Source organism: Barbus barbus, assembly GCF_936440315.1.
Source record: "Barbus barbus genome assembly, chromosome: 15".
Classification (NCBI taxonomy): domain Eukaryota; kingdom Metazoa; phylum Chordata; class Actinopteri; order Cypriniformes; family Cyprinidae; genus Barbus; species Barbus barbus.
In genome coordinates, this window is record NC_136743.1 from 26,618,023 (window position 1) to 26,644,656 (window position 26,634).

The 26,634-nt window shown below is 36.3% G+C and overlaps 1 protein-coding gene across 3 annotated transcripts in view; it reads right to left on the minus strand.

Moving 5' to 3' along the window:
• The window catches only part of LOC306881765 (ubiquitin carboxyl-terminal hydrolase 33-like), a 28,234-nt gene extending 4,698 nt beyond the window's left edge, over positions 1–23,536 (minus strand). The window contains exons 1-21 of one of the 3 annotated variants that reach the window (XM_079436030.1): positions 23,219–23,536; positions 20,859–20,949; positions 19,946–19,999; positions 19,143–19,205; positions 15,527–15,679; positions 14,933–15,038; positions 14,783–14,852; positions 14,586–14,699; positions 14,397–14,475; positions 11,917–12,319; positions 11,571–11,708; positions 8,130–8,242; positions 6,546–6,718; positions 3,643–3,713; positions 3,472–3,505; positions 3,342–3,387; positions 2,616–2,796; positions 2,211–2,337; positions 1,079–1,248; positions 561–642; positions 365–473 (exon numbers count right to left, since the gene is read on the minus strand). In XM_079436030.1, coding sequence (XP_079292156.1) covers positions 365–473; positions 561–642; positions 1,079–1,248; positions 2,211–2,337; positions 2,616–2,796; positions 3,342–3,387; positions 3,472–3,505; positions 3,643–3,713; positions 6,546–6,718; positions 8,130–8,242; positions 11,571–11,708; positions 11,917–12,319; positions 14,397–14,475; positions 14,586–14,699; positions 14,783–14,852; positions 14,933–15,038; positions 15,527–15,679; positions 19,143–19,205; positions 19,946–19,999; positions 20,859–20,942 — 2,370 coding nt within the window. In that variant the 5' untranslated portion in view covers positions 20,943–20,949; positions 23,219–23,536. Of the gene's footprint in view, positions 1–364; positions 474–560; positions 643–1,078; positions 1,249–2,210; positions 2,338–2,615; positions 2,797–3,341; positions 3,388–3,471; positions 3,506–3,642; positions 3,714–6,545; positions 6,719–8,129; positions 8,243–11,570; positions 11,709–11,916; positions 12,320–14,396; positions 14,476–14,585; positions 14,700–14,782; positions 14,853–14,932; positions 15,039–15,526; positions 15,680–16,661; positions 16,728–19,142; positions 19,206–19,945; positions 20,000–20,858; positions 20,950–23,218 lie in introns of those variants that run through there. The other 2 variants (XM_079436031.1, XM_079436032.1) reach the window with 2 other exon arrangements.
• Between the last annotated feature and the right edge of the window lie 3,098 nt (positions 23,537–26,634).

Below are 26,634 nucleotides of genomic sequence, written 5' to 3' on the forward strand. Positions count from 1 at the left end.
TAATCACGTCACTACTAGAGCAAGCTCCTGACTGGTTAACACGGCGCGAATATCCGCTAAAGTTCAGATTTTTCAACTTGCACGATCAAACGCCCGAAACGCTCAATTTGCGCCGCCTCATTCGCACGAATTGCGCCGCAGGATGTCTATTCGCGTCTTTGCATTGACTTAACATGTAAATCACTCGCACTTAACGCTTCATTCGCGTCTGGTGTGAACGCACCATGAGAGGGTGTTGGTGGTTGTGTGTCTGTGCACATATTAAGAGCCCAGATAACAGTGCAGGCGTTAGACCAACCCAAAAAGAACAGATGTTTTTCACTCTACATGTCCTCTTAATATAGAATGTGACTGCGGCTCCTACCCGAACAAACATGTCCAGCTCATTCTTGCGGCGTTTTTCCAGCTTCTCGATCTCATTCTGGCAGGTGTGGCAGACATACAAGTGATTGACAGCTGGGCCGCCTCCATACCTATTCCACAACGAGCCACCAATTAGCATTTAATAAGAAACTGAACTTCCACTGGAAGTTATGAAAAGAGCAGTTTACAATTTTTACCTGCTATACAGATGGTCCCATACATTTTGGGGAAGCATCATAACAAGATCGTCGACAGATGAGTCTTTATTTGGTGGAATTCCTGTTGGAGAAGAAGAAAAATAAGGTGTCATACTTATATGACAAAAAATTAGCATCTGTCCCCTGAAAGTCAACACGAAACAGAATGCCAGATTTATAAATAATTCATAGGGAATTTCTTATATCTTTGTTCCTCTGTCAGATCTTTTCCTTCAAATTCATTTGACTCAGTTCAAACAAATCAGATCAAGGGGACGAAAATGCTTTGAAGAGACTCGCATTTATTCGCTGACCTCATAATGCACTTTTTAAGTGAAAAGGAGAGGAAGAGAGTAAAAAACAAACATAATCAGTGAAAAGGATGTGGCAGCACTTGACTTCTGTAAAGCTGGTAGAATCTGCAATTATATCTGGTGTGGAGTCATATCTGTGGTGTATAAAATACTTTATAATGGACGAGTGGGAAATGCCTAGATCTTCATAAGAGTGGTCCTCACCTCCATGGGCACACAGGAAGTCATGGTTGGAGATGGGTCCTGGCTCAGCGAAGGTTCTGAATTTGTTCAGCCACTGGCGGGAGATGTAGAACTGCAGGAGACTTGGCTCCATCATGTTGAGCAGACTGGTCACCTTCCGCCTCTCCTTCAGAGTCTCGTCGTTACTCTTCCTGTTACACACACACACACACAAGTGACATCAGCGCCATTTAAGCAACTGTCAACACAAACGCTTCACCACAGCACTGAGATTTACAGTCAGATTCAAGGGCGTTTCTCCTGCTCAACATAATTTTGAGCTTTTCTACCTACTAAACAGCTGCATCTTAAATGATTGTTTGTTCATGACTATACCAGGAAATACTGGAAAAAGAATCAATAGATAAACATAATTAACAGAAGCCATATCATTTAATAGATTTCAAATTAAAATGTAATAAATAATGCAAAATAATAATAAAAAAATACAATTTGAAATGAGGATTATTTAGTCATTAGCCACTTTCCAAGTCCTTATTCCATTACATTTTAACAGGTTGAATAGGCCAGGGATTTTCAATCTTTTAGATGCCACGCTTTCCCAAATTTGAAGATCCTCATGTGAGGGACCCCATCCTAAAATTCAGAAGCCATCTGTATAGTTTCTAGCATAAAGCTATTATACTGTTATATACTATTATAATAGCATAATACTATAAAATTATAAATACAACAAAATATTTACTTTCTATTAAGTTACATTATTGCATTCCTTTCCTACTCATAGTACTGTATTGTTAGATGACTTATTTAGTCAATCATTTACTTATTTTAAATAATTAAAATTTGAATCTATTTATTTAAATCAAATCAATTTATTTATAGTGTTTATTTGCTTCTTTATTTTAATTTCAAAGAAAATAAAATCAAGTCAAACATTTTTAATATAAAAGGGTTAGGACAAAAGAGGATACACACACACACACACACATACATATATATATATATAGACTAACACAATTGAGAGATATTACCAAGATTTACTGTTATTTATTATATATATTCATGTTATAATATAATTTTATAGGTTATGTTATGTAAGGTTACATGAGGGATGTTAGTAGAATTAGAGTTGGTTTGTAAATGTTCTTACTTGTAAAAGAGCACATATGCCTCAGCGTTTTGAACACAGGACTCCGGCACCTCAGTAACGCTCTGGTCATCAAACTCATACCACAGCTGGTTCAGCTCGTTCCGACAATAGGCAATATAGTGGCCACCTTAAAGCAAAAATCACATTAAAAATATCAGTTTTGATATTTGATATATCAAACAACTTTCACGACTTACACATCTCTTCTAATAATGTAAAATAAATCACAAAAATCTATTACATTATATCTAAAATTATAAATATTTTCAAAAGTTATTATGAATCATAATTATTTCTCATTAATAATACGAAGAATAATAATTTATATAACTTAGTGTAACTGCTGTATGAATTTATAAGAAGAATACATCTATGGCCATCTCCCTGGTCTATATAAAGACTTACTGCTGGCAGTGCCGTGGTGACAGATGACTGACAGCAGGTCATAGGTAGTGGTCTGGGCGGAGCAGTCCTTGGCCAGGAAGGGCTGCATTTCGAGGCCTTCCAAAGGGAAGGACACATGAGTGCTGATTTTGGTGGAGAACATAAGTTCATGTCTGAAGCGCTTGAGGTGAATGCACAGAATCTGTTGGGGAGACAGAATTTCAACAATAAAAACAGCAAAAATCTGCCGTGCCTGTTCACATAAAAATATAACTACTTGGGCAATTTTTACAGCATGACTGTGTGGTACTGCCATTTGAGGTTTTTTATCATGGTGGCCCAGTACTTTCATTCTACAGACGTACTGAAGAATCATCAGATCTAACGACTCCCATAAGATGGCTGCTCTTGCCATTACAGGTCCCTGAGCATATTTACCAGATGGCAGCCGATATTATATTTTGAAGGCATTTTTAGTCTCTCTCCAAACAAAAATCCACTGGATGTAGAAAACAGATAACTCACCAGACCTTATTACTCATTCTATTACTATTATTGCCCAAAGGTCCAGGTTTTGTGTTCCTTTCAGACAGACTTGGTACAAGGCCAAGACATTGTTGACTTTATTTGTGGTGTTTTTATTATTTTGTGTACTTCCTATATAAATCTAATGTCTTTTCAATCTCTGAAAAATAATGCGGCGCCTAACCCTGTATAATAACCACAATAGCTCATCTGTGTACCTACCTCTGGCAAACTCTGAACTTTGCAGAATTTGACCCCATTCCGTAACCTGAAACAACCAAAGAGTCAACATTAACACTTTAATTTCTGCAACCATCATCTTTAATAAGTTCTCCAACAAGGTAATACTCACTTCTTGCATTTTTCACAGCTGTACATGTTGTCTCCTGAAAACAAAAACAACAACAACACAATCAGTAAGAATTACACCACTGTTATGTTAAATATTAACACCGAATTCCATGAAGATATCCATATTCATCTTCTTTTTCTAGATGTAAGATTCAAAACAGCACAATCAAACCTTTTAGTTCATCCCTTGCAAAAAAGGCAGCCAGACAGTCCTGCAGCGTGACCACAGGCCCCCAGAACCAACTAAAAATCAATAAGCAGAAATAAACGGTGAGGATCAATGATTCAAAAGAAACATTTTAAGTCTATTTTCTTGGGATTCAATGTGACTAACATTTGTGAGCAGTGGCACAAGCGCTAGTAAGTTCTACAGGTGGTGGCGCAAGAAGCAGATTTGGTAGCGCTGGGGGGTGATATGCAGGGTTATTAGAAACAAAGATAATTTAATAATAAAAATACTATTGTTTTGCATTAAAAAGTGCAGTTACTATTACATGTTTATTTCTTGGTAATGCACAACTGACAGTAAAGCACTGAGCTTGAGTCGGGAAGCGTACAACATTTACTTTTATTCAAAACAATAAGCAAAATAAAAAATATATATTCTACTCTCATTAACTGTACCATTATTCTTTTTTATTACACGGCTCTCTGGAATGCTTGATTCTGATTGGTCAGTTGAGACATTTGCAGGTTCGTTCTTTTCAAATAATAACCGCTCCAAAGTAATAACGCATAGCCGGTACTACTTGTATGTTTAAAATCCCTCCGCGCCAACAAAGATTACCGTTTGGCGCCATCTTGTGACAAACACTGGACAACCACAATTAACAATGGAAAATTTCGACATTAATTTTAACATGTACGGTAAAAACAAAACGTTTGAACAGTGGATAGATTTGGACGATTCAAATGGCTCACCAATTAAGACGAAAAAACGAAAATTGAACTACGAAGAACAAACAACGACAAGACACAGAGAGCTTACTGAGACTGAACTTGACAAAATAGAGCATGACAGCTACGAAGCCAACACACAAAAAAATACAGAATGGGCAATAACACTTCTCAAAGACTTGCTAAAAGAGAAAAAAATGGAGACAGACAAGTATGAAGCAGAGGATCTTAATAAGGTATTGCGATCATTTTATGCATCTGTGCAAAGTGCGAACGGTCAGACTTATTCAATAGCCAGCTATATGGCCATCAGAACTGGCATTGCCAGATATTTTAAAAAGTTTGATATCCTTAAAAGTCCAACCTTCAACTCCAGCAATGCAGTTTTTAAATCTCGTCTGTCTTACTAACGTACATTCGTTTGAATGTTAGTCACGTGGTACTATATCGTTTCGCGGAAGGATAAAAATGTTAATTTAAAACAAATATGCCAATAAAATGTTTCAAATTCATATTCATGTCCAGTTTTTTTTCCTTATGTGGCAAGTAGCCGTGTAATAATCGGGATAATGTGCAGGCAGTACATTATCCCGCGAAGCGGAGGGTCTTGTATCACACTGAAGGGGCTTATTTCGCGATAACTACAGGCTGCCTGTACATTATCTCTTACATAGTAGCCTATTATATCGAACTGACCGACAGCTTCAGCGATTTTCAAAAGAACGCTCTTTACTTTGATTTATTCAGTTCCCAATTGAACAAAAGTTTGTTTTTTAAAGCACTTTGTGGTTTTTTTTTACTTCATACACATGAAAAGTGCAAAACTTTGACAAAATCTGATTTCTTGATGATTTGATATTTTATAGTGATTTTATAATATCAAAATATAAAGCAAAAAAAAATGGAAATGAATGATTAATAAGCCATTAAGTGCCTCTCTGCTGCCATCTACTGGTTATAGTGGTAATTTGATGTATTTTTAAATTTGAAATAAGTGTTTGTTTACCACAACGTTTATTTTGGTCATCGCGTTAAAAACAATATATAAATCGGATCATTTTTAGAGCTTTAAATTGCTGGAAATAGTTATGTGAAATACTTGAAAGTGACTGAAAAGTGCTTGAATTTCTCTCTCAAAAGGCTGCACAAACCCTGAAATGAATAATGCAATAACATTCGACTCTTTCTGCCACAACACCATGGAAGTGGTATCATTACTACTTCTGGTTTTCTACATCAGCGCTGTTTGATCTGTTAATAACAGAATTCTATGCAGAATTTGAATGATCTCACCGGATCTCGCAGCAATCTTTATTTATTCTGTGGCGAATTCAAACGCTTCTCACTGGATGTCGCGGCGCTGTGCTGTAACAGAACTCGGACCACTTTGCTTGCGCTGCACTCAATTATTGGTCCGAGCTGATAAACGGTCCGCGCTGGGCTGCACAGCTCAAACAAGTAGCGCGGTTTCGTCATGCTTTTGTTTCGTTTGCCATTTGATGTTTCTCATATGCAACAGAAATGGCAGCGCTTATCAGTTGGGCAATTAGGTGGTTGCGCCACTGCAACCGCTCACAAAATTTAGTCGCACCAGTATGTATGCCCCGGGTGTATGTTCACTACTGTGTGTACACTTGGATGGGTTAAATGCAGAGCACAAATTCCGAGTATGGGTCACCGTACTTGGCAACACACCACTTCCATTTCCTAGAAAAAATGGTCAGTCTGGAGCCCTGTGTTATATACATGCTTAAATACTTGCAAATTACTGAATTATATTTTACGGACATAATGACTCAAGGTAGCACATAATATACCCATAATGCTAATATATGATACATTAATATTTTAAATAGTGAAAATGTGTAATTACAAGTTCAAATAGAACTAAACATAATTTAGTTGACCATAGATGCTTATCAATACATTCTATAGAGATTAACCGTATTTCAAGTGTAATAGAATAAATTATGAAATTATAATTATACATCCTACTGAAGTGGGTCAAAAACACATTCTTAAATTCAACTAACTGCATTTAATTTTAATGTAATCTATAATACATTTTCATTTACAGCTCACGCTTATTTCCATAATAAGAACTCTTTTTAAAAGTATGCTTCAGTGTACTTTTTCACAAGGGTACAGTCTCACATAAAAGAAATGTCAGCATAATACCTCTTGATATATTCCATGACGAAAGCAATCCAGCCTTGAGGGGCGTAGGCTTCTCCACACGAACCAGCCTTGACTAGAGCCGTCTGGTGGGAGGAAGAGTGCAGCTTGGCAAGGTCCTCTTTCCCTGGGATGGGCAGAGAGATGTCCTGGAAGTTCTCCAAAGTCACCGAAACCTGAGAAAGGAAGGACAAGTAACAGAGGAGCATAATTTCAAATGCTAATCTGTAACTGCACCTACTGTCAGAAACAATAACAAAGCCATTAAAACAACTGCAAAATAGCTCAAATGTAAATTTTCTTCTATTATAGCGATCATTTTTGGGTAACACTTTATTTTAAGGTGTCCTTGTTACACGTTACATGTACTTACTATTATAATAATTCATTATGCATACTTACATGCAAGTAACCCAAACCCTAATATCCTTAACCCTAATCATATGTGACCCTGGAGCACAAAACCAGTCTTAAGTCGCTGGGGTACATTTGTAGCAAAAGCCAAAAATACATTGTATGGGTCAAAATTATCAATTTTTCCTATATGCCAAAAATCATTAGGATATTATGTAAAGATCATGAAGATATTTAGTGAATTTCCTACCGTAAATATATCAATTAAAATTTTTATCAGAAATATGCATAGCTAAGAACTTAATTTAGACAACTTTAAAGGCGATTTTCTCAATATTTAGATTTTTTTGCACCCTCAGATTCCAGATTTTCAAATAGTTGTATCTCAGCCAAATATTGTCCGATCCTCAAATCTCAAGTTTTGTGGTCCAGGGTCACATTTAGTAAATACATGTAGTTAATTAATATTACTCTAAATGTATAATTACACTGTAACAAGGACACCTTAAAATAAAGTGTAACCACTTTTTCATATGCAAGCAATGTTATATGATATTATTAACAAAATTACTTATGTTCGTGATTTAACTACATAAGCAGACAACGACAATGACGTGAATAGTAAAATTTACACACAATCATCAAATCATTTTGCACATGATCATCAAAAATTATATAAAATATATGACATATACTTTTTTAAAAAGTCTTTATGCTCACCAAGGCTGTATTTATTTGATCTAAAATACAGTAAAAACAGTAATATCGTGAAATATTTTTACAATTTAAAATAACTGCTTTCTATTTTTATAAATTTTAAATCAGAATTTATTCCTGTAATGAATCTTCAGCATTCAGTGTCTTGTTTTCAGTGTCAAATGATATTTTAGAAATCATTTTAATATGCTGATTTGGTGTAAAAGTCTTTTAAGGTAAGGTCTTGTTGAATAGAAGTATTAATAAAGAAAGAAAGAAAGAAAGAAAACATTTTTATAAGCTATTTTATTCAAGAGTAAAATTATGGCAAAACAAATAACACTGTATAAGTAAAATCAATATTCATTTGAGCTCTCACTCCAAGAATAAAATGCTTTAATGAAAGCATATCCACACTCAGACCTCTGTCAGTTTTAAAATGAAGCAACTGAAGAATCAAATGCTTGTTTTCTCTTTGTTTATTAAAGTGAGGTTATTTGGGGGCATTTTAGATTGAAAAACACACCGATCACTCACCCTGTCACAGGTCAGGCACTGAACTGAGCTGACAATGGTGCCGTCGAACACTTCAGAGATGATGCTGCGATATTTCCTCTGTCGCTTGCTCTTTGGTGGGGTGAACGAGGGTACTGTCAACATCACACATTATAAACATTTAGAATCAATGTCAAATCTGTTTCAGTTCAGGGGCCAGTTGCATAAACTTAGTCTCTATGTTAAGACAGTGTCTTAAGAACTAGTCTGACCAACTAGGAGTTAGCTAAAGGGTAATCAGTCTTATTTTTGGATTCAACTCAGACTAACCAACATTTTTATGTAACCGAATTAAAAAATCATGACCAGTCTTAAGGGAAAAAATTAGCTGACTAACTTTTAAGACTAGTCTTAACCTTTTATGCAACCGGCCCCTGGTGATGCTCACAACTATTATATCAAGGGCTCATGACATGAGAAACCAAATTTCCTCGTTTGATACAGAAGAGGTCTTTGTATGCTTAATACATCCTGCAAGTTTCATAACTTAAAATGTCCTCATCATAAATAAAAAGCATAACTCTCAGAAACCCTAATAACCCTCAGAAAACAACTCGTTTTGGATTCAAATGGACAAGGTGACGTCAGCTAGGCACAGTCGTTTGCATAAACACCGCCTCCAGAGCAACACATCGACATAAGCCCCGCCCACTGGCGTTCAGCTTGATCACGATGAATGAGAGTATCGCGTCGTGTCAAAAGCATATAGAAATGACAAATCATTGCCACCATCTTGTCTACACTGGATACAGTGTACAGATGCATGTTCACTTTCTGACACCGTCCATGCGTTGAGTCTCACATTCGCTTTGACGCATTTGGTTTAAACAGCTCGCTCGCGTCTTTGTACAGATATCAACTTTATTAACATTATAAGTAAACCTGGCTCAAGGAACATTTTAAAATAATGAAAAAAAATCCTTTAATACTTGCTGCAGCAAAGTTTCGGCAACAAGAAATAGTTGACCGAAACAGTAACGTTTAAGTAACTGTTTCTCGGACGCTACATTTTAACTGTCAGAGTCTATTTTGTCCACACAAAGTGTATAAACTACAACAGGTGAACATGTCAGCTGTGTGGATGCTAGAGCTGGATTAACACTATAGATTTTTCATTTTTAAAGGGGTCATATGATGCGATTTCAAGTTTTCCTTTCTCTTTGGAGTGTTACAAGTGTTTGTGCATAGATAAGATTTCTAAAGTTGCAAAGACTAAAGTCTCAAACCCAAAGAGATAGTCTTTATAATGCTATGACAATCTGGCGCTTCTGAATCAGCGACTGTAAGTATGTTTTGTTATTACTTCAAGTATTTGCTATTGACTGTTCAAATGCGGAGTTTTGCGCGTAACGCGTAACGGAGTGTACAGCCCGTCAGAAATAGTCTTGTGTACTGCAAATACATACGGGCATCATCACTGTGTCTGTCACGCGACTCTGTTTTCCTCTCTCCTGATCACATTTCCGACACGTGCTTGTGGTGTTCGGCCAATCACAATGCACTAGATCAGTTGGCCAATCAGAGCAGACTGCACTTGTTGGAAGGAGGGGCTTTGTAGAAAACGACGCGTTTGAGAGAGGCGGGGCATAGAGGACCTACAATAATGTACAGTATTTGAAAAATGTGTTTTTAAAGCATGTCAACTTATTCTGTTACACCAAATACACAAAATAATGATCTTTAAAATAGCATCATATGACCCCTTTAATCAATACTGCAATGTATTCTTAAATCTAAAGATCAATCTTTTATTCTATGCTGTTTTCTGTTGATGCACAAACTTCACTAAACATTATTGGAGGTACAGCTGCCATCCGAGAATCACAATGAGCTTTGTGTTTTATTAATGTTAATATGAAACAAAGTCTCAGCTTTCAAATTCTCTCCATTTAATCACAAAATACAAACAATAAATGTGGTTCTGATGCTCATTAATGTGGCATGACCGATCACTGTAGCCTCAATTCAAGCAGCACATGAACCAATTATCTCTCTCATTAGAAGTTATACCATGAAATAAACCTGAATGAACATCAGGAGTTGAAAAGCAGTACAGCTTACTTAAAGTGTCATGAAACCACCCTGTTTCAGCACTGGTCTTTCACAGCTTAGCTCTGAAAAAGACTCCAGAAATGGGCGTGTAAAACTGTGGAAAAGTGGGAGTGTAGAGGGTGGGAAGAGGGGAGAAAACAACCAATAAAACACAGACCTACATCACACTCATTATACAGACAAATCAATATTAAAATATCTTTAAAAACAGAATACAAGCAGTTACTTTCTGTTTGCTCTTCTTTGAATTTTCAGTCTGTATCGTTTCGCCGTGTCTCACAATAATCCATCGTGTCATCGTGTTCATGATCAGACGTACCGCTGTATCAGAGCTATTATTTGTGCATATTTCATTTGAAGAAGACATGATATGTGCGTATACACGGTGCTGGTTCATGTCTGGAGCATGAGAGAATATGAAATATGTTTACATAAACCTGAAACAGGCTTGCTCAGGTCTGGATATGAGCTATGATCCGTGCAGCGAGTGATGTTAAACTCACCGCGGCGTTCAGTGCAGAAACTGCTCTCTCATGCGTGCTCCACGTATTGCCATATTAAATATTGCTATGGTCATGTTTGCAGACATTAACTGACAGTGTGTTAACTCTAGTATGAGATCTGAATACAATCTCATGCATAATACAGTGCAGTAATTGGTTCATAATACTGAGAAAAGCTCTGAAAACTGATGACGTAGACGCGTACTCTCCAGTCACGGCAGCCAATCCAAATTAAAGCATATACGTCACTCTACGTGACGTTGGTTCTTTTTGAACTGGAAGAACAAAATTGCTTCAAAAAATGAAAAAATAACCACTTTTACCTTAATAATAGACATAATGAGTGCTAAAATTGTTTTCACTGATGTGCAACCTGTGTCAACATATCATAAAATGTGTTTTAGGGTTTCATGACACTTTAAATGTATTGTGTTTCATGTAAAATGTGGAAAAACGTCAACAGCTTGTAAACAATGTCACGTTACATTTACCTCATAAGGCATTCAATATCCATAAACTCGACAGTCAACTAGAAAAAAATACTTCTTTAGCATTTTGCTAAATATATGCACTAACACATTCATTATGTTTTTCTTAACCTGTTGCCTTGTTGCATTATTTAATGTATGTTTTCATAAAGCTGTCATGAAAAAAAGTCTTTATTATAGCTACCATTTAAATGTCAATATTTTAACAACAAATTGGAGTAGAAACTATTTTATTAAAACATTGATATAAAACTGCCTTGTGTGCAATTTAAATGTTATTTGTGTTAATTATTAAATAAGATTTATTAATAATACATTTACTTAAACTAGTACATAACTCCTAAACTGTCCCGAAGTGCTTCCTACTCAAATTCTGGTACCTTTCTTGTGAGCAGAGCTCAGGCTTGGCCACATTGAGGATTTGGGGGGACTGGTGGACAGTCTAGATGTGACACCCTCATTTCCATTGGGACTGTGTGGTCTGATGGAACTGCTGACCTGGATTTCAGGGTTTGAATCTGAACAAGGTGGAAACAAAGAAGTCAGTCAATAAAAGCAAGCAAAATTTTTTTTGGAAACAATCACTGCACTGCACTTTTTACCTCAGAGCAAAGAACAAAAAAAAACCTTCACCATGAGTTTATGGGAGCCTGTATGGCAGTTTGTTTACATGTTGGTGTAAAAAAAAAAAAAAAAACTGCATAGAAGTAACAGCCTTGCATTTACCAGAATTCCGGCCCTGGGCTTTAATGGCTCCTTGGCTGCTGATTATTGGCCTTGGCTCATTGGTCGTGTCCACGTCTTTATCCAGGTCTCCATGGGAACCGGCACGGTACAGGTTGTTGATGAGATTCTTCTCTTTCTGCCAATCTCGGTTGTTTAGGTTCTGCTCTGAAATCAGCATCTCTGCTTCATTGATGTCTTCTGGGACTCTGAGGCCTTCGCTATCAGCACGATCGCTGCTGCCGCAAGACTCACAGGACTGGAAGCCATCTGATTGGCTGTGGTTCTCCTCATCGGGACTGTCATCCATGGCCACAGCCTGGTTTGGGTCCTCGGGTTCAGGAATGGGCTCCTTGAGCTCCTCGTGGAGTTGGTCCATCAGACAACGCAGGAACTCCTGAGAATCCTTAGGACAGAGACAGATTTTGATTAATTTTTTGCAAAATAAGCACAAACTAGTACTTGTTAGTGCAAACTAGTAAACTCACAAGGACCAAAACTATTCCTATAAAGTTTTATTAATTGCTCCAACTACTTCACACCACAGCTACAGTGAAAAAACAGAGATAAGATATAGTTGGAATCACTTTAAGAATGACTTTTTCCAGCTGATGAACAATAAAAAGATTGATAACCAAACAGAAACAGACTTTAAAGAGCTTTAGCATGTAAAGCGGCAGACAAATGTCACAGATATCATAATAGTTATCTTTTTAGTATCATTCTTGGTGTGAACGGGCCTTTATAGGTAATGTTTATGTTGCACTGGTCAATATTTCAGTATCTTGTACTCACACTGCCACCTAGTGGTGTGGATGTAATGCCACACAATATCAAATATTTATATTTCCTGGAACACCTTATTTTATGATGCCCTGCAAATGACAGATATAGTGGCCACGACTTATGAATACATTCCCATGATTTATTTATTTGTGGTGCCATTTTATTCATTTGTTCCCTTGTTTTATTTCAGAAATACAATTTAATTAAAATAATGAAAAACTTGTGCAGGTTTCTGTATTATTAACAGTTATTCTGTAAATATAGCCTTCCAATAATAGGGGGTTTGCAAGATTAAAGTACTGATATATCAGCCAGTAAATGATGACAGTATTTCCATTTTTCAGGTGAACTTCCCCTTTAATTACATCTGTCTTGTTGACTAGTCCATTAATCTTGGTGGTGGGATTCTGGCATGTGCACTGACAACCACACACTCTTTGACCAAATGTTTCCAGGAATTATCAAAAGAATGCAACACGCGTTGTATACCGCAAATTAGTCAGGGACCCACACGGACCCCATCGCCATAGGAACAGCTGAAGCTTATGAGAACATTAGTCATTACTGGCTCATCCACATGGCAACTTGGCCAACTGGCATTCTAACATCCTGGTATTAAGAATCCTGGTAGGCAAACAAGTTTCCAACAACAGGACACGGCACATGAGACCAGAAGGCCATCGCTGTATTATGTCAATGCAGTACAAGGACAAAAGGTTTCCTGGCTGTATTCAATTGGTGGTATTAATGGCCATTTCCTTTCATACTTTGTAGAGGGAATGACTTTAGAATAAGGCGTTCATTGACTTTGACTGAATGTCCCCTCTACAGGAGTCCACAGTCTATCTGGGCTTCATGAAAGGGAGCCTGAAAATGAGATCAATGTTTCCTACAGTCTATGATGGCCCATTCATGTCAACACTAATTCTCCAAACAACCTTCCTCTCCAGCCAGGCATGACAATGGATGTTTTCCAGTGGTTGGAGGTGATCAAACATCTAGAGAAACTCTGAATCATATTGTGCCCCATATAAGAGAATAGAATCTCTCATCATCAAGAATAAAAATATGTCTTCTTAAATGCAGCTAGAGGACAAAGTATGATAAGAGGAACAGTTGAAAGGAGAAATAGCGAAATTAGAATGAGGCTCTCTCAGATGAAATCCCCACAGCAAGCAAGATATTTTGAGTATGACCTCATCTGCCACTGGGTGAACTGAACAGAAAGTCCCGCCTCAAACTCACACTATCATTAACAGACAAATTTAACGGCCAATCATATCATAGTCAATACTGTATATTTATCTGACAATATTACAAGATACAAGTGCATGAACATTAAAACATTTAGATTACCCTTGCCATCATCGATAAAATCATTAATAATTTAATATCACTGGTAAATATTATCTTCCGCAAAACTCTAAATGAATGTATTTCTTTACTGTACATTATAATGCTGTGATGCTTAAAGTCACTTGTGGCATTTAAAGCATTTTTAGTGGTTATTTGTTTATTTAGACAATTTATTTTTAAATAAATTAATATTCAAATGTTTGTGGTCAGTAAGTTTTTTGTTTGTTCCCTGTTATAAAATATAAATATGAATGACTGCAAACATTTGAACAATAATGTAAGCCATAATTTGAATATCTATGCATCCCTAATGCTTTTACACAAATTAATAGAAAACATACCTGTTGGGAATAACCACGAAACATTGGGTTTACAGCCTTAATGCCCTGGAACAGATTTGTAGGAACAACATAGGAGTTCCTGCACCCACACAAAACAAGAGCAAAGAAAGTTATAATGAAACTTGTTTCTTGAGGAAAAAATACCTGAAAAATTACACATAAATAGGAAATGGCAAGAGAGGAATGTACCTGTTTTTATGCCAAAGGTCTGTGATGAGTTTCTGATAGCTCTTGCATAGCGCTGGCTTCTTGTCGGTCTTCACCAGACCACCACAGTCCAAGAAAAACTGTGTCAGTGGAGGACTAGAAGATAAACCAGAAAGAGAGAGATTGATAAAACCAGAGTAAAACTAGACTGAAAGGGGACTCGTTATTGGGGTTCTTACCAGTTGGAAAGCGCCTGGAGAGCTGCGTTCATGTAGCAGGTATTGCCAATGTTCTTCAGTCCAGTCAGACCTGTGAGAAGGAACAGACGACAAGGTTCAGACAGTGCGGAATGCAGAGCGAATGCACAGAACACATGAGAGATGAAGGACCTCTGGTCCTCAGTTCGTCCTCCTCCTCAGTCTCCATATCCAGGTCATCACAGGTTCCTGCTGGAGGAACTCGCAGTGAGTTGGGGCTCCCAGGAGCTTTGGGATCCTGAGAACCAGAAAGACAATGAAAAAAAATTAAAATCAGCAGCCTCATGTGATAATCACCATTTCAACTGGAACACCATAATTTACAGCAGATACAAATGCATTCCGTCCGAAATATGGACAGTTGCCTGCAGCGTCTAAAAGTTAGGCTTCAGGGGTGAGATTGGTTGGATGAGGGAAAGAACATTAAGGTAAGCCAATCAGAGGCAGAGTAGGGCGGGTCCATTCCTTTAACAACAGGGGGGGAAAAACGCTACAGGTGACGTGACACAGATGACTCGCAGAAAACGAGGACAACGAAAACCTTTTTTTTTTTTTTATATACAGATCTACACAATTCACGTGAATGACCTATTTCAAGGTGAAAATGGCGAATTTTGCTGAAAGGTGACAAGTTTGTACCCCTGTAATATAAAGGAGGATTTTATCATTTATATTCACTTCTAAACTTTTCTTTGCATTCACAGAAAGTTGAGCAAGAGTTCTGACCGGGCTGGGAGTCTGTTCTGGGGAGATGGGCTTGGCAGCGCTGGGCAACGGTGCGTGTGGACCCAGTTTTCTTTCCAGGAAAACCTCCTTGGTACAGGCGTAGCACCACACTCTCAAAGTGGTCAGATTCACCGTCAGGTTGTGCCGTGTCTCCTGGAAGAAAAAGCCACAGAGCTTGCATGGACATTTACATGGAAATGAATCTTATCTCCATATATTACAAAAAAAATGCACAATACATTATCAATATCAGCTTCTTTAATAATAATTAGTAATAGTAGTAGTAGTAGTAACAGAAGCATTAGCATTCATCTGAATTGGAAAATTAGAAAAGAAAAATCCCCAATTTATCCAGACAATTCATCCTTTTTTATGTCAATTACCTATTTGCTGACTGATTTCATTTGAAGACTGCGAGTCAGGAGTGTAATTTTATAACTTGCATGGGGACCGGGTTCAAATCCTGTTATACATTTTGTAAATGACCAATGAATATTACAACTAAAATCAACCAGTAATCGCCCTACAGTTGTTTTGTACGGAAAAAAATAATTGGTTCTGTTTAAACCTTTAAAACATCTGCTGCTATTTATTAAGCCAAAATTTCTATAAATTTTCTCTTTCTCTATAAATGAAGTCTACACTGCAACAGAAAGACTCTTCAAAAGTTAGGGCAAAACACAAGTGTGTTGCAACAAGAGAGAAAATGTACCAGGGGAAACGGGAAGTGGCGATGTGAAGCCTGGGCATGCACACAGTGGGGGCTAAGGGGTCTCTACATTATTCATGTGTCTGGATTGGCTTTCACTGCGACACTAGAACTGGTGCAACTGCAGCCAGACGGGGGAATTTAAAACATTTATGAGAGCTGCGCCAAAATACAAACCCTACCAAAATCTGCCACTCCCACCATTTCAGTGATGGATAGGATGTTGTACATGCCCATATCCATTTGAATTCACAGCACAGCAAGGGTAACATAATAGAAAACTCATTTACATTATAAATTATGGTACGCCCAATGCACTCATTTCTCTGGTAATTTACACAATTGAAAAAATTATAAAATAAAAAAATTATAAAAATATCTCCCTACATAATATTTGCTGAATGACATTGAATACTCGTTCCTTACCATTTTTGAGGTGCTGATTCCAAAAATACTGCCTTTTTGCACTAGCACAGCACAGTTTCTTACAAAATATGCAGCATTTTTGCTTTCAACAGCCATTTGTAACGTAATGAGTCTTGTACCATCCCTTAATCAAAGACAAACAAACACATGATTTCTATCTTTCTCTGAGCCAAGTTAAAACTATTTGTTGAATTCTCAGCTGATTTTTACATGTGAATGATTCTAAAGATATTGTTTTATGCCTAGTCCTGATTTCAAGGTTAGAATTATGGCCAGTAACAGAAGAAAATGCAAACATGACCCAGATGTTTACTACATCAAAACAGCAACAGAAAATTACATAAACATATTTTTCCTTTTTTTTTTTTTGCAGTTTCTAAGTTAAATGAGACGCGTTGAACACTTCTTTTTTTGTCATTAAAACCAACACTTTTGACGTTTTACTGCTTTGTTGTTTTGATTAAGTGAATTTAAAGCTGCAGTCCATAAGTTTTGCCTCTTTGTCGCCATCTCTGTTTGAAAACCTGGAATTGCAGCTCTGTGCGGAATTATCTTCCATGTGTGGGGTTGTGTTCCGGCACGGCTCCAGCGCGGATGAATCGAATGTTTTGAGGAGTATGTGTGTCCGTCTGTCAGTCACTGCACCGGTGTGGATACTGTACTTAGGAATCACAGATTCTAGCCTATGTCTTGGAATATATGACCCAAATAAGAATTTTCATTGTATATTGCCATCTGAACAAGTAAGTAACAATTCTGCCACATTTGTTCTGACCAATTGAGGAAAAAAGCTAAATCTAACGATCGGTTAGCTCATATCATATCCAACCATGCAAATTATTATTATTGTTATACTTTATTCTCAAATTATTAATGCTAACAACATGAACACTGCGTGACAATGAGTATAGTGTGTATTTTCAATTTCTGTACAGTCTAATCTAATTGTCATGCCATTCAAATTTCATATTATGAAATTCTTTTAGCCCAAAAAGTAAACTATGAACTCCCTTCGAACTGGTTGTCTTTAAAATACAAATCTTGTGTAATCTGTAATCAGAAGCACATTTAAAACTGGAATATAATTTAATTTCATTCACATGTGTTTCATAAACTCAAATTAGAAAACATTATTATAAGCAAACCGTTGTGAATCGGGCTAAAGTAAGGTGATAGTTTTGAACACTGGCTGGTTATGTACTTGCTCAAATATTGATTTCGGATCATTTTTAACCCAACAGTTACAGACTGTAGCTTTAAATGGACACATATATTATTTGAAAAGAAAAAATTGTGGTTAAAAGTCTTTATTGATATTTTTGAACTGAGCATTATCAAATTGGTATTGGGGCTTTTTTTGCAAATCATCTACTCACTAGCCTTGTTGTGTTTTGGTCATGCAACTGTGGTATAGTTCATTTATAGTCTATTTTTTGCTTTTTAATTCTGCCGATTGCATTCAGGCTTCAAAATTCACAAACGCTGTGTTCATTTATGAAAAAATTTCATTATGAACTAAATCTTGTGCTTTCATTGGTCACAAAGCCTATTTTCCACAATAATCCAAAAGCCAATGGAAAAATCTCATTAGGTTTTTGTCAGGGGAACTTTTGTGTTCACCTACAAAAACACATCTTCACTGAAGAGCTCTATACCCACAAGCACCCTGCTAGAAGAAAACAGCTTAGTGAAAGAAAAAACATGGGCTGAACGCAGGTTATTGTGGCAGAAGTATGGTTGATGGCTCTGTCTTCTCTCTTCTTTCACACAGACACAAGGGTGTTTTGAGAGCATTATGGGGTTTTAGTAATGGGTAATCAAAATGGGCTTTAGAGGGAAGTGAGATCCCCACTGGAGCACTGATTAATAATGGATGAGTTCACCCACAGGCCAGCCTGGAATTCAAATCACACTTCAGCGACTCATTGCATCATTTAAGTCTCCAGTCACAATCAGAATAACAGACGTGAAATCAACACAGGGTGACACATGTGATCAGGGATCAGATTCACCTGTCTAAATCAACCTACAAAAGTAATCGTAGAGTTGTAATGCTACACTCACTGTGGCTGAAAACATCTTAAGTTGTAAGTTCAAGTGTCTGCACTTGCTTGGCCATTTTTAGTGATAAACAGGAAAGTGGGTAGCCGTAGTGTAAAGCCCTCCTCGTGTGATGACCGAAAAGTGTAAAGACCAACGACTCTACCGGGCTGGGACACCGGCAAAGGATATTGGTATCGCTTTTTATTTTTCCTTTTTCCTACAACTTGTTTCACTTCTGTTTCAGTTTTTATAACCATTTCTTACTATGTGTAAGTTGTTGTTGTTTTAAAACATGTGTGCTTGGATCAGAATTCTTTTTTTTTTTCATTTAAATGTTTAGTATTGAAATGTTGTTGTATGCATTTGCCAATTTAATTTGATTGAATTTCTTTATTTTCTTAAATGTGTGTATATAGTATTTACAGAGTTTTGACTAACCTGAGAGTGGACAGTGCTGTGGTCCGAATGTGATTCCCCACAGCCAACATACGAACAGCCATTCTGAATGAAAGATATACACTAAATGAAATGATACTCTACAGGCTTCATTATAAACTAGCCTTCAATAATCAAGAATTTCACATGTCAAATTCATATTCAAAGATAGAAAGTCATTTTGTGACCTTGAACCACAAAACCAGTCATAAGGGTCAATTTTTCGAAATTGAGATTTATATACATCATCTGAAAGCTGGATAAAAAAGTTTTTTATTGATATATGGTTTGTTAGGATAGGACAATATTTGGCCGAGATACAATTATATGAAAATCTGGAATTTGAGGGTGCAAAAAAAACTGAGAAAATTGCCTTTAAAATTATCCAAATTAAGTACTTAGCAATGCACATTACAGATCAAAAATTAAGTTTTGATATATTTACAGTAGGAAATTAACAAAATATCTTCATGGAACATGATCTTTACTTAATATCCTAATGATTTTTGGCATAACAGAAAAATCAATCATTTTGACCCATTCAGTGTATTTTTGGCTATTGCTACAAATATACCCCAGCGACTTAAGACTGGCTTTGTGGTCCAGGGTCACATTTTAAGTTTTTTTGTTGTTTGTTTGTTTTTACACAAAATAGTATATCATTTTAATATCAGCCAATTATCGGTTATCAGGTATTAATCTTAAAATAATTTGCAGCTAATTGCCAACGCTGCAGCATTTTTAATATTGGTGCATTCCCATTACACACCACACTTGTGGAGGAACATTACCTAAAGATAACTTACCTCTAGACAAGCCCAAAGGTTTGGTCCCCCGACTTTACAGTCCTGACATTGACCCTGAAAACAAACACATTTATACTTAATGGTCTTTCCAAGTCTATGTGCCATGTACACCACCGTTTCATAGTTTGGGTTCAGAAAGATGTTCAATTATTTTAATTTCAAATAATACATTTATACAGCAAGGATAATTACATTGTTCAAAAGTGATAGTAAAACATTTAGAATGTTACAAACGACTATCTATATTATCTATTCATCAAAGAATCTTGAAAAAAAAAAAAAACATACTATGGTTTCCACAAAAGTATTAAGCAGCAAAACAATTTTCAACATTGGTAAAATAAGAAATGCTTCATGAAATCAGCATATTAGATATGAATGATTTCTGAAGGATCGTGTGACACTGAAGACTGAAGTAATGATGCTGAAAATTCAGTTTGCCATCAAAGGAATAACATTCAAACAGATTTGAAATTATATTAAATATGACTGTTTTTGCTGTATTTTTGATCAAGTACATGCAGCCTTATAAGAGATTTATTTCAAAAACATTTTACTGAGCCAATCTTTTGAAAGGTTGTGTATATATGCAACGGAACCCACTAACACAAAACTCTTCTGAAAACCTGTATTCTATTAAAGGTACAATCTGGCAAGCAACCTCAAATGCTTTTAAACTACAATAATGTATAATGCATCCACATAATTGCACATTGATTTCATCACACTTTGTTCAACAGCATGCATTGTTTATAGCCTAAGCTCTTATATGTGAGGCATTATTAGTGCCTATGGACAAACTCTGGAATAGGGGTCATTACTTTGTCAATAATGCACACTAGATTTGACTTTTGAGAAATGGGTGGAAGCAATGATATGATGAAGGTGCGACTGGGTCTTAGTAGGGACTCACATGAGACTTCTGGATGAGTTCTTCCTTGGTGATCTCCCCCACGCACTCCAAGTGTGGACAATCATTGCTTGACGCTCCAGACATCACTCTACTGGAAAGAGAGACATACATTTAGTAAACTACTATTTAAAAATCCAGGATCTGGGATCATCCGACTATTAAAAACACATAAGAGAATGTTATGTGTTATTTCTTCTGAGCTGTCCAGATGAAATATGCCATCCCTTTGAAATTCAAACATAAGTGGCCATTGGAGACACATTTGAGATAAATATAGTATGATCTAATAGAGAACAAGTCATATGAACTACTTTTATCACCTGAAGCTTCACCATTTATAATCACGTCCTCTCATCCATCTCCTATTTTGTTACACATAAGGAACATAATAATGATGAATCATGCAACAAGCCCCAAAACTGCTACTATTCCTTTAATATTACTTATTTAAATGTATAAAAATTTACATTTTTAAATGTTTTGCAATGCAAAGATCACTGAAAATTAAAAATGACCTCCTGACAAAACATTATTTTGTTCATTTTCTGACTTTTTTTTAAACCATTAACAGAAAACTTATGTTATGCTAATATAGCACTTGCTTATTATTGCTCTTTTGTTGGTTTTGATTCGCTTTGGATAAAAGCATCTACTATATAATAACATTTAAATATAATGCAAATGTAAATAACAAAACTAAGTCGATTTTTTAAAACAAGCAAATCAAATACATAACACAAATAAAATGCATTTTAATCATGATCCAAACAAAGAAGCTTCATACATGGAACATGAGCAGTTTTTAATCGAAATAAGACTGTATAATTTCCAAATCTGAAGCAAAAACAGAATGGTTTGACTTCAGTTTTGTGAAACTATCCATAAAAAATATCTGCATGAAACAGAAACAGCAGACGAGCTGAATGAGACACAGGATCGTCACATATTTGAATGGATTTTCAACCGGCTCGTGGTTAATCGTTACATCCATCCAACTGACAGATGCCATATCGTCCAAACGGCCAAAATGAACACTATATTACAAACCCTTGGAGAGAATATGCATTAGACTAGAAGCAAGTTCAACCAGGGCAATGCTGAGCAAATATAAATAGCAATGCATCAGTCACAAGTCTTCTTATCTCTTCTCTTTAGATACAATTTAGTGGCTTTTTATTTCATTAATATTATCCACGCAAGTACAGTTTTTTTTTTTTTTAAGATCTTAAGTACACTTGGAAGCAATCAAATTCAACAAAGAGCAATGATATGCAAGTGCTATAACAAGTCACAGTTAGCTTAATGCAGTTCACGTAGTGTTTTTTTAATATAATAAATAAAAAGAAAACAATAGGAAAAGAATAGAGCAAGCTACTGATAGAGGCCTTTTTTCATTTTTGTTAATTGTATAATAAAAGAAAACAAATAGATAGAATAAAAAACAACAGAGAATCTAGTGTTAGTTTTTTTTATATATATATATATTTGTTTTTTTTGTTTGTTTTTTTAAGAAAACAAGCAGTTAGTAAATGAATAGTGTAAGTCTAAAAGGGGAAAGTTTTTTTAAGAATAGAATATAATTTATTTTAAGTTATATCACATTACATGTGTAGTCATTCGTACTATAATAATGAATTTAGTAATTAATATAGTTATTTTTTATTATATCTTTAAATTTTGATTATTATTTAATTACATTTTTATATGTAAACTTATTTTATTTGTAATCTTAACTATACATTTTTTAATCAACACTTTTTTCACTAATCATTTCCACAGAACCCCTCTTTCTATATAAATATGTGTACAACAATAATAATTACAATAATTAAAAAAAAAAATGTTTGGTTTAATACCAGCATGTCACGTGACCTTTATCCCACAAAAGAGAACCGTAATTATGCAAAAGAGGATTATTATTGCTGCTTATTATTAATACTGTTTTTATGTATAGTACAGTAATGTAGTCATCTACTGTAAACGACAGCTGTGTGTGTGATGTCACTCCAGCAACGCGTCAGCATTAGCCAGAATCTTCTCTAGGCTACTTAGCAAACTAGCTGTGTCACGCACATACTTCCCCGCAGTTCCCCCCACGACTATAAACCTTTCAGTCATTACAGCCACAAGAACAGCTGAAATCCCCGCAGACCGTCACTGAACGCGGTGTTTACTGTGAATGAAGAGCAGACAGAAGGCGGGCGAATGCGACGCGCTAAAGCTAGTCATCTGACAGCTCATATCACAACACAACACTTACAACCGCAAAGAACCAATACACGCTTTAATATGTAAAGCCAAGCTTGCATACGCCGTATTTAAGTTCGCGCACACAAGCCAGCGATAAAATCTTAGCTCACCTCTGGGGAAATCAACGATGTTTTCAATATGACTTGGTTTTCGCTTCTGGTCTGCTGATGAAGAGACGGTTTTCGGCTTGTCAGCTACATATCTGTAGCATCCTCCGGTTTGCAGACAGCGGGTTTTCAAACGCCTGGCGTCGGACACTTTAACTTCAGACTGGTGCTACATGGTATGACACATTCAGACAGCTTCTTCCGGTTGCTGTGCGGTGCTGAGAGTGAATGGGGGAAGCAGGGAGCGGCGGTGCCTCCTAGTGTGGACGCGCGGAACGACCCACAGATGCGCCTCGATCCCTGAAGACAGAGCGGGGTCTCTCCCAGCCCAGACGCCCCCGTGTGCCCGTAGAGTGCATTGCATCACGGGAGGAGATCAGCAGGTAGGAGATTTTAAATTGTGTAAAATACAGTAAATTTGATGTGAAATAGTAAATAAGGTTTTTATTTATATACCGCACACAGCCCAACAACACGAGGGCTAACCAAGGCTCTGAATATTACTTCAAGCATGATAGGAAATAAAAAGTATAGTAAATGTTTTTTTTGTTTGCATTTAAATATTTAAATTAAAAACATTTTCATTATAACACGTATGCATTTATTTGAATGTAATTTGACATTTTATAATGCATTTTATCTTAAAACATGAACCCTGATCTGTATTTTGTTTTATTTTGTTGAAATACAAATAGCCCAAACTCTTAATAAACCTCTTGTTCATTCTGCTATAGCACATTGCTATGGAAAAACTCATAGCATCTCAAATTCAAATTTTTCTTTTTTCAATTGAATATTTTGAGCTTGTTCATTTTGTTTTTATTGTTTGTTGTTTTTGTTAGTAGTGTGTTTGTAACCTTTTTATGTTATTACTATGTGTTCTGTAATAAGTGCCATTATTTATGATGCTGCGTGTTATTACTTTGTTGCTGCGATCGAAACTGGTTAAATGTGGGTCATTTTTCATAAACATTAGGTCCCTTTTTTTTGTTGGCCTATGATCGCTGGGTGTTCTTAACAAACAATGAATCAGGCCTCTTTAACCTCTTTAAGTCGGTTCACATGTCGCATATGGCACAATGAAAGCCTGTGTCCTTAATTCCCAAGATTAGAATAGAGATTGGATGTATAAGAAGTCACAGAGGGAGCAATAGAGAGAAATTGTATGAAATAAATGTGTGAGTGTCTGTCAGACACAAGTCCCCTCTTAATCAGCGACAGTTGAGGTTTAACAGGTCAGCAGGTCATTTCTCTGAAAGATGGATGTGTATGTTATGTATGATATATCAGATGTAATTTGTGGTTTTTTAGGTTGAATTGGTGAAGTGGAGAATGGGCTGTTGTTGAGATCCAGAGGGATTATGGCATCATGACGGAGGAGCTTTTCAGAAACACGCAGGTGTCCATGAAGGTGGACTTGCCACTGTCAGTCTATTACTCCCTTCCACAGGTAAAGTGGCCAGCAGCAGGGTTGTTTTCAAAGCTTACTGACTCCAAGCTTATTGCATTGTCATCCAAAATGTGCTTTTTAAATCTAGGGGTGTCATCCTGGGTTCATAAATGATCATTTTAAACATCATAATATTATTAAACGTTTTATATACAGTGCTGGGTAGTAACTGATTTTGTGATCATGTAATCAGGTTCCAAAAATTGGTCACATTTTATTTTAAGGTATCCTCATTACAGTGTAATTATACATTTAAACACTGAATAATATTAATTAACTACATGTACTTACTTTAGGGTTAGGATGAGGATTTGGTTTAGTTGCATGTAATTATGCATAATTTATTGTTATTATAATAGTAAGTACATGTAACAAAGACACCGTAAAATAAAGTGTTACCCAAACATTAAGTACATGTCATTTAATTATATTACATTTGAAAATACTCGTCATCAGACTACAGTTACTTTTTATTGATTACATGATTACACATTATTCACATGGTCACATGCAGATAAATGGGTATAATATGTCATATTTTTTTATTAAGTGTTTTATTTTGATTGTTGCAATTTAAAAATATATATTTTATTTGAATGTAACATTTTTATGATTTAATTAATTGTTTGTTTTCATAAACTCGCAAAACTTGTATCTTCTCAGTTTGACGTAAGATAATATTTAAGGCATTGAATGTTGTTAGTAACAATGAATTGAATATATTTTGTTTCTCTTTTTATTTTTATATCAATATGGTACAAGATTATCCTGTTTAAATTAATGTGATAAACACGTTAGGTCTAGTAGTACTCTAAAAGTACTTTGATTATATTCCCTGAAATGTGTAATGTAATTGATTACATAACTACAATTTTTGTCATGTAATTTGGAATACACACGTGTACTTGTTTATTTTTTTTAATACAATTATTTTTGTGGTGCATTGATATCAGAATCAGAATCAGAATCAGAATGAGCTTTATTGGCCAAGTATGTTTACACATACAAGGAATTTGTTGTAGTGACAGAAGCTCCACAGTGCAACAGAAAGACAGTAACAGGACAGGACACAGGTAATGAAACAAAATAACAGGAAATAGCCAATAACCAATGTACAAAGCAGCAAAAAAAATAAAAAATACACAATATATAATATATAATATAGGCGACTATGTATGTACAGGTGAAGTATGTGCAAATTAGAAATGAGAAAATAAAATAAGTGAGTGTGGTGAATGGATAATGTATTAGTTGTGTGTTCTACGTTTATTTATTGAGTGTTCATGAGATGTATTGACTGAGGGAAGAAACTGTTCCTGTGTCTGGTCGTTCTGGTGCTCAGAGCTCTGTAGCGTCGACCAGACGGTAACAGTTCAAAGAGGGAGTGTGCTGGATGTGAGGGGTCCAGAGTGATTTTACCAGCCCTTTTGCTCACTCTGGATAAGTACAGTTCTTGGAGAGTGGGGAGGGTTGTACCAATGATTCGCTCAGCAGTCCGGACTACCCTCCGTAGTCTTCTGAGGTCAGATTTGGTAGCTGAGCTGAACCAGACAGTTATTGAGGTGCAGAGGATGGATTCAATGATGGCAGAGTAGAACTGTTTCAGTAAGTCCTGTGGCAGGTTGAACTTCCTCAGCTGGCGAAGAAAGTACAACCTCTGCTGGGCCTTCCTGACAATGGAGTCAATGTGAATATCCCACTTTAGGTCCTGAGAGATGGTGGTGCCCAAGAATCTGAATGACTCCACTGCAGTCACAGTGCTGTTCATGATGGTGAGTGGGGGGAGAGCAGGGGGGTTTCTCCTGAAGTCCACGATCATCTCCACAGTTTTGAGCGTGTTAAGCTCCAGGTTGTTGAGACTGCACCAGACAGCCAGCTCCTTAACCTCCTGTCTGTAAGCAGACTCGTCACCGTCCTGGATGAGGCCGATCAGTGTGGTGTCGTCTGCAAACTTCAGGAGCTTGACAGA